This window comes from Ornithorhynchus anatinus, chromosome 5, assembly GCF_004115215.2.
Source record: "Ornithorhynchus anatinus isolate Pmale09 chromosome 5, mOrnAna1.pri.v4, whole genome shotgun sequence".
Classification (NCBI taxonomy): domain Eukaryota; kingdom Metazoa; phylum Chordata; class Mammalia; order Monotremata; family Ornithorhynchidae; genus Ornithorhynchus; species Ornithorhynchus anatinus.
In genome coordinates, this window is record NC_041732.1 from 2,402,893 (window position 1) to 2,411,714 (window position 8,822).

The 8,822-nt window shown below is 54.7% G+C and overlaps 1 protein-coding gene across 1 annotated transcript; it reads right to left on the reverse strand.

Annotated features, from left to right (window-relative positions):
* Window positions 1–378: 378 nt before the first annotated feature.
* On the reverse strand, window positions 379–8,445 carry CRX (cone-rod homeobox). The gene is made up of 4 exons (XM_029066692.2): window positions 8,365–8,445; window positions 5,859–6,008; window positions 4,181–4,332; window positions 379–1,142 (listed from the first exon to the last, which is right to left on the reverse strand). Exons 2-4 carry the CDS (start codon window positions 5,953–5,955, stop codon window positions 507–509), a joined length of 885 nt encoding a protein of 294 aa, XP_028922525.1. The 5' UTR covers window positions 5,956–6,008; window positions 8,365–8,445; the 3' UTR covers window positions 379–506.
* Between the last annotated feature and the right edge of the window lie 377 nt (window positions 8,446–8,822).

Below are 8,822 nucleotides of genomic sequence, written 5' to 3' on the forward strand. Positions count from 1 at the left end.
TCATTTGGAGGGGGTGGGGGAGGGTGGCACCTGAAGGGAGACTTGTGGCTTCACGCAGCGCGGGGTGGGGGGTGGGTGGCACCCCTGGGGGCCCCACCCCGGCTTTTCCGGCTCAGGTCCAGAGAACCTCTAGTCGCACAGTGTCTTGGGGCCAAGAACGTGCCCCTGGGCGGACTCTGGAGAGAAAACTCAAGAGCGCGGGCTTCTCCTCACCTCTCGGGCCTCGTCCGCCCCGACCCCCAATAATCCAGGAACTCCCCCTCCCCCGGCGGTCCCCCCGGTCTCGGCGGGGTTGTCTCCGACACCCCTGGTCTGGCCGCGGGGAGGGGGTGGGGAATCACCTTGCCAAGAAGGCTCATCTCCAGGCCCCTGGGGGAGGGGAGAGGAAGCCAACAGGAGGCCGGGCTAGAGGAAGGCAGCGGGGCGGCTTCCGAGCGGCGGGGCCGGGGAGGGCGCTTCGGCCGGCGGTCGGGGGAAACCCCTCTCTCCCCCCTTTCGCGTCCCCCTCACAAGACCTGGAACTTCCAAGAACTCTGGTCCTTATAGTCCAGACAGTCGGCCGCGTTGAAGTTGAGCTTCCAGGAGCCCGACTGGTCCTTGTAATCCAGGCAGTCCACCGGGCCGAAGCCCAGCCCCGCGGCCCCGTAGCCCTGCCCCGAGAGCGAGGCGGGGGACTGGCTCAGGTGACCCCCCATGGTGGGGGTGGCGATGGGGCTGAGGGCGGCCCCGGGGGCGCCCAGCTGGGGATGCATGGGCGACAGGTAGGGTCCGCAGTCCAGCCCCCCGAAGTAGGAGCCCGAGGCCCCGTAGCCGTGTCCGTAGCCGGCGGGGGCCGCCTGCGGGTAGGCCACGGGGTAGGCCGAGGCCGCGGCCGGGCGCTGCAGGCAAGGGGCGCCGGTGGCCGCGGTGCCCAGGGGGTCGGGCAGCGGCGAGATGGAGGCCGGGCTCCAGATGGACACGGTGGCGCCGACCGTGGAGCTGGGGGTGCCCACCGGGCCGGCCGCCGGCGGGCTGTACTGGCCGCTGGCGCCGGGCTCCGATGCCGGGGGGCTCTTCTTCTTGACCGGCCGGGCCTTGGTCTGTCCGCTGCTCTGCTGCTGCTGCTGCTGCCGGCACTTGGCCCGGCGGTTCTTGAACCAGACCTGGGGCGGAGAGGGGGAGAGCACTGAGGAGTGGGGAGGGGGGCTTGGCAGGAGTCGCGTAACCTAGTGGAAAGAACCCGGGCCTGGAAATCGAGAGGACTTGGATTCTAATCCTGGCTCCACCACTTGTCCGCTGGATGACCTTGAGCAAGTTATTTCACTTCTCTGGGCCTCAGTGACCTCATCTGGAACACGGGGATTAAGGGTGTGAGCCCCATGTGGGACAGGGACTGAGTCCAACCTGATTTGATTTGGATCTACCCCCATGCTTAGAACAGTGCTTGGCACATAGTAAGCGCTTAACAAGTCCCATTATTATTATTACCATTACTAACGATGATAATAATAATGAAGGTATTTGTTAAGCGCTTACTATGTGCCAAGTACTGCTGTAAGCACTGGGGTAGATGCAAGGAAATCAAGTCGTCCCACGTGGCGGTCCCAGTCTTAATCCTCATTTTCCAGATGAGGTCACTGAGGCACAGAGAAGTGAAGGGACTTGCCCAGAGTCACACAGCTGACAAGTGGCGGAGCCGGGATTAGAACCCACGACCTCTGACTTCCTAGCCTGGGCTCTTTCCACTGAGCCACGCTGCTTCCCTGATAATAGTAACCCCATCTCTGCCAATTGTTCCTGGGTGACCTTGGGCAAGTCACTTCAGTTCTCTGTTCCTCAGTTTCCACAACGGATTCAATACCTGTTCTCCCTCCTACTTAGACTGGAAGCCCCGTGTGGGACCGGGACTGTGTCCATCCTGATTCATCTGTATCTTCCCCAGAGCTCAGGACAGTGCTTGACACATTCTAAGCGCCGTACAAATGACGTAAGAAGAAGCGACACATCGATCCAAAGGTCCGCAACAATAATATCTGTTGCCGATTTGTACATTCCAAACGCTTAGTACAGTGCTCTGCATATAGTAAGCACTCAATAAATACTATTGAATGAATGAATGAATGAATAATAGTAATGGGATTTGTTAAGAGCTTACTATGTGCCAGGCACTGTACTAAGCATTGGAGTGGATACAAGCAAATCAGATCTGACACAGTCCCCGTCCCCCATGGGGCTCACAGTCTAAGGAGAAGAGGTTTTTAAAAGCGATTTGGCAGATGAGGAAACTGAAGCACAGAGAAGTTCAAGGTCACACACCAGGCAAGTGGAGGAACTGTCAATCAATCGTATTTATTGAGCGCTTACTGAATGCAGAGCGCTGTCCTCAAAGCTTGGAAGAGCACAATACGCTTGGGGAAGCAGCGTGGCTCAGTGGAAAAGAGCCAGGGCTTCGGAGTCAGAGGTCATGGGTTCGACTCCCAGCTCTGCCACTTGTCAGCTGGGTGACTGTGGGCAAGTCACTTCACATCTCTGTGCCTCAGTTACCTCATCTGTAAAATGGGGATTAACTGTGAGCCTCACGTGGGACGACCTGATTACCCTGTATCTCCCCAAGCGCTTAGAAGAGTGCTCGGCACCTAGTAAGCGCTTAACAAATACCAACATTATTATTATTATTATTATTACAATATAACAGAGTTGGTAAAGAGTTGGAGGAGTCAGGATTAGCACCCAGGTCCTCTGATTCTCAAGCCTGGGGTCTTTCTCCTAGGTCATGCTCTTTCTCCAATTTGCTCGACCCAATATCCAGGGATGTGGAGTTAGAGCAACGTGGCTCAATGGCAAGAGCCCGGGCTTTGGAGTCAGAGGTCATGGGTTTGAATCCCGGCTCTGCCACTTGTCAGCTGTGTGACTGTAGGCAAGTTGCTTCACTTCTCTCTGCCTTAGTTCCCTCATCTGTAAATGGGGATTAAGGCTGTGAGCCTCACGAGGGACAACCTGATGACCCTGTACCTATCCCAGCGCTTAGAACAGTGCTCTGCACATAGTAAGTGCTTAACAAATACCAACATTACTATTATTATTATCTGTACCTATTAAGGACCCGATATTGACCCCCACCTTCCCTCCCAAAGCCCTTATGCCCACATCCGTAATTAATTTATTTATATTAATGTCTACCTCCTCCTCTAGACTGTAAGTTCCTTGTGGGCAGGGAAGGTGTCTACCAACTCTGTTATATTGGACTCTCCCAAGTACTTAGCACAGTGCTCTGCACACAGTAAGCACTCAATAAATGTCATGGATTGACAGTCAGGGGGTAGAGAACTTGCCATCTCCCATTTCCCTCTCTTCCTCTTTCTCTCTTTCCCTCCCTCCCCACCTCTAGCTCTCCTCTTTTCCTTAGACTGGGAGTTCCATATGCTATCTAAATCATAATTATGGTACTTGTTAAGCGCTTACTCTGTGCCAAGCACTGTTTTAAGCATCGGGGTAGATCCAAGTCAAATCAGGTTGGACTCAGTCCCTGTCCCACAAGGGGCTCACACTCTTAATCCCCATTTTTCAGATAAGGGAACTGAGGACAGAGAAATGTAGTGACTTACCCAAGGTCATACAACAGACATGGGGCGGAGCTGGTATTAGAAAACCCAGATCCTTCTGACTCCCAGGCCCAGGCTCTACCTACTAGGCCCTCCCCTGTTCCAAATCAGAGCACTTATGTTCGTTCATTCAAAGTATTTATTGAGCGCTTACTATGTGCAGAGCACTGTACTAAGCGCTTGGAATGTACAATTCGGCAACAGACGGAGACAATCCCTGCCCACCGACGGACTTATATGTGTAATTTTATTGACTTGTATTGATGTCTGCCTCCCCCCATCTAGACTGTGAGCTCATCGTGGGCAGGGAATGTGACTGTTTTTTGTTGTATTGTACTTTCCCAAGTGCTTAGTTCGGTGCTCTGCACATAGTAAGCGCTCAATAAATACGAACGAATGAATGAAAAGCCCCTTGGCTTCTCAGTTACCTTGTATCTACCCCAGAGTTTAGCACCTAGTAAGTGCTCAATAAATACCACAATTATAATTATTTTCCCTCTCTTTCTGTCTTCCCCCTTCCCTCGGGTCCTCTTTCTCCCTCCCCTCTGTGGCGGGGGCGGGCAGGGGGACGGGGTGGGGGACATGGAGCGAGGGCTCACCTGCACCCTGGATTCTGGGAGGTTAATCTTCAGGGCCACCTCTTCGCGCATGAAGATGTCTGGGTAGCGGGTCTTGGCGAACAGAGCCTCCAAGATGTCCAGCTGGGCCCGGCTGAAGGTCGTGCGTTCTCGACGCTGTTTCCTGGGGGTGGCTGGGGCCGGGGGAAGAGGCGTAAAATCAGGGCCGGTCCCCTCCCCGCCACCCGTCCCCGGGGGTGCCAGGCCTCCCTGCCACCCCAAGCAGCAGCCTGGCTTCTCGGTAATCCGGGGACTGACTACCTAGTCATCGAGCCCCTGTCCCGCCAGGTTCCCGTACCCAATAATAATAATTGCGTTACTTGTTAAGCCCTTACTATGTGCCAGGCACTGTACTAAACGCTGGGGTGGATACAAGCAAATCGGGTTGGGCAGAGTCCCTGTCCCAGACGGGGGTCAGGCTTCAGAGAAGCAGCGTGCCTCAGTGGAACAGCATGGGCTGGGGAGTCAAGAGATCATGGGTTCAAATCCCGGCTCCGCCGCTTGTCAGCTGTGTGACTTTGGACAAGGCATTTAACTTCTCTGGGCCTCAGTGACCTCATCTGTAAAATGGGCATTAAGACTGCGAGCCCCACGTGGGACAACCTGATTCCCTTGTATCCTCCCCAGCACTTAGAACACTTATAACAAACGGCATCATCATCATCGTCATCATAATTCATCCCCACTTTGCAGATGAGAGAACTGAGGCACAGAGTAACAGAAAGGTGCAGCAGAAAGGGGATGGAGGCCAGGATTAGAACCCATGTCTTTCTGACTCCCAGGCCCCGGGGCGCTCTATCTACTAGGCCGGGTTGCTTCCCCAGTGATGGTCTGGGGGAAGGGCAGGGGTTAGCAGTGGCATCTCTGCCCTGCCCAGCTCCGTGCCTCGGTTTCCCCCCAGGGGCGCTTGACAGGCTTGGACCCGGGGAGGGAACCGGGTGGGGATGGGGAGGTCCCTCCGCAGTCCCAAGAAAGGCAGAGGAGGCTGCAGATGGGAGACCCCGGCCCGGCCCGGGCTGGTGGGTGGGAAGGATGGAAGATGAGCAGGGGGGTGAATAATAATAATAATAATAATAACGGTAGTATTCGTTAAGCGCTTACTATATGCAAAGCACTGTTCTAAGCGCTGGAGGGATACAAGGCAATCGGGTTGTCCCACGTGGGGCTCCCAGTCTTAATCCCCATTTTACAGATGAGGGAACTGAGGCACAGAGAAGTGAAGTGACTTGCCCAAAGTCACCCAGCTGGCAAGCGGCAGAGCCGGCATTAGAACCCACAACCTCTGACTCCCAAGCCCGGGCCTGGAGGTGAGGGAGGGATGGGGGGGGGGGGTCCCCTCTCCTCCGGGGTCCCACGGCTCCGCTTAGAGAAGCAGCGTGGCTCAGTGGCAAGAGCCCGGGCTTGGGAGCCAGAGGTCGTGGGTTCGAATCCCAGCTCTGCCGCTTGTCAGCTGTGTGACTGTGGGCAGGTCACTTCACTTCTCTGGGCCTCAGTTCCCTCATCTGTCAACGGGGATGAAGACTGGGAGCCTCACGTGGGCCAACCTGATGACCCTGTATCTCTCCCAGCGCTCAGAACAGTGCTCGGCACAGAGTAAGCGCTTAACAAACACCAACGTTATTATTATTTGGGGGCGCAGGGGCGGAGGAGGGGGCCTTACCCGGGTATCCGACGGCCGAGTGGAGCAGCTCCATCCCCGGGGCGGCCAGGGCCAGTCCGTTGACGGCGTAATGGGGTTGTTTGATGTAAGCCATCATGCTCGGCCGGTGGGGCCGAAGCGAGGGAAGGTGAGACCCCCGAGGAGCTGGAGCTGGAGCAGAGTGTGGGGGGCGGGTCAGGGGTCAGGGGTCAGGGGCCGGCTCACACCTCCGCCCCCTCCTCTAAAGCAATCACCGCGCCGTGGGGGGTGGGGGGTCGTCGAGGGGACGGGGCCCGGACGCCTGGGTCTCTCGGCCTCCCTCCCTATCGCTTTTTGTTTGGTGAGGGAGAGGCTGGGATCCCGAATACAATGCCAAATTAGACCGACCCCCTCCTCCCACCCCTCACTTCCCAACAGAATAATATACACAAACACACATTTGCACATTCCCAGGGGCTGGTCTAGCGCCTGGGATTCCTACTCCCACTCGCCCCCGCCCCTAGATCTCCACCACCTCCAGCAGAAGGGGACACCCCCCCCCCCCGGGGGCGTTTAGCACACTGCAATCAGGATGTGTGGGGAGTTGGAGTCTCCCCCGCTGCTCTGACTCCCCAAGGAGGGAAGGAAACTGGGAGGGCTGCAGCAGGGAGGGAGGAGGTTAGACTGCAAGTGGATCTTCCAGGGGGAGACACTGAAGAATCCTTTTCCCTAAAGAGCTCAGCCAAGCGGATCCGTGGATGGAGAGGGGGGAATGGAGGCAGGGGGATAATTGTGGTGTTTCTTAAGCGCTTACTATGCGCAAGGCATTCTCCAGCGCTTTGCACATAGTAAGCGCTTAACACACGCCGTCGTCTTCATTACTAAGCGCTGCGGTGGATCCAAGCAGATCGGATCCACCCCATGTGGGGCTCACAGTCCCCATTTTAGGGCTCACAGTCCCCATTTTACAGGTGAAGGAACTGAGGCACGGAGAAGGAAAGCGACTTGCCCAAGGTCACCCAGCAGACAAGTGGAGGAGCCGGGATTAGAACCCGTGACCTTCTCATTCCCAGGCCCGGGCTCCCTCCACCACGCCATGGGGGGAATGGACAGGGAGAGGAAAAGTCTTTTCATTCTTTAACCTCCCTCATCCTCCTCCCACCGGGAATCTCCAGCCCCCCTCTGTCTCTGCGTCTCTGGATCTCTGTGTCTCTCTGTGTCTCTCTCTGTGCGCCTGGATCTCTGAGTCCTCCTCTCCAACTCTCCCTCTTTCTCAGTCAATCGTTTACTATCAGCACGGTGCTTCAAAAGCGCTTAAAATAACTCCTCCCTGCCCGGTGTTTATGGAGTGAGAAGAACTGGGCTAAGCGTTGGGGACTCCCGGGCTCTCTCCCCACCCTCTGGTCTCTCTCGAAGTCTCTGTCTCTGTGTTTGAGTCTTCATTCATTCATTCAGGGGTATTTATTGATAGGTCTCTGTGAGTCTTCATTCATTCAGGGGTATTTATTGCTCTGTCTCTATCTATTGATCTGTTTCTGGGGGTCTTCATTCATTCATTCATTCAGGGGTATTTAGTGATCTGTCTCTGAGTCTTCATTCATTCATTCACTCAGTGGTATTTACTGATCTGTCTCTGAGTCTTCACTCATTCATTCAGGGGTATTTATTGATCTGTCTCTATTGATCTGTCTCTATGAGTCTTCATTCATTCATTCACCCAGTGGTATTTACTGATCTGTCTCTGTGAGTCTTCATTCATTCATTCATTCAGTGGTATTTACTGATCTGCCTCTGTGAGTCTTCACTCAATCATTCAGGGGTATTTATTGATCTGTCTCTGTGAGCCTTCATTCATTCATTCATTCATCCCGTGGTATTTACTGATCTGTCTCTGTGAGTCTTCATTCATTCCGGGGTATTTATTGATCTGTCTCTATGAGTCTTCATTCATTCACCCAGTGGTATTTACTGATCTGTCTCTGTGAGTCTTCATTCATTCATTCATTCAGTGGTATTTACTGATCTGCCTCTGTGAGTCTTCACTCAATCATTCAGGGGTATTTATTGATCCGTCTCTGTGAGTCTTCATTCATTCATTCATTCATCCCGTGGTATTTACTGATCTATCTCTGTGAGTCTTCATTCATTCCGGGGTATTTATTGATCTGTCTCTATGAGTCTTCATTCATTCACCCAGTGGTATTTACTGATCTGTCACTGTGAGTCTTCACTCATTCATTCAGGGGTATTTATTGATCTGTCTCTGAGTCTTCATTCATTCATTCAGGGGTGTTTACTGATCTGTATCTATGAGTCTTCACTCATTCATTCACTCAGTGGTATTTACTGATCTGTCTCTGTGAGTCTCCATTCATTCATTCGATCGTATATACTGAGCGCTTTCTGTATGCGGAGCACTGTACTAAGCGCTTGGGAGAGGACAAAACAACAATGTCTCTCTAGCTCTGCCTCTCCCCGCCCCCATCAGGGTCCAACCCCAATGGCTGAACCCCATCCTCACCCCCCAAAATAAATAATGGGTACTCACCTCTCCGGTTACGGGGCTGCTGAGTTGGGGTGTGGGGCGTCTGGATCGGGGGAGTGTAGAAGGCCCTGGGGGGCCACGGGCTCGGAGCAGGAGGCCTGGGGCTGAATCAGAGAGATCTGTTTGGGGAGGGGGGAGAGGGAGGCCTGGGTCCGGAGCAGGAGCAGGCTGCCTCTCTGTCCCTCTCAGCTTCCCACTCTACAGAAGTCACTTTTCTGCCCTAAACCCCCTGCGGTTCCCCCTTCCCAGACATCACATGAGGGGAATTAGCTTGGGCCCACCCCCCCATCCTGGCAGATTAGCAGCCGGGAGATTGGCTACTTGCTGAAGGGGTGGGGGGTCTCTGGGGGTGCTGGACTGACCCAGGGGGGCTACTCTGTTGGTGGGGGTGGGGTTGGTGGGGGAGGTGAGAGATGATGATGATGATTGTGGGAATGGTTAGGCGCCTACTATGTGCCAGG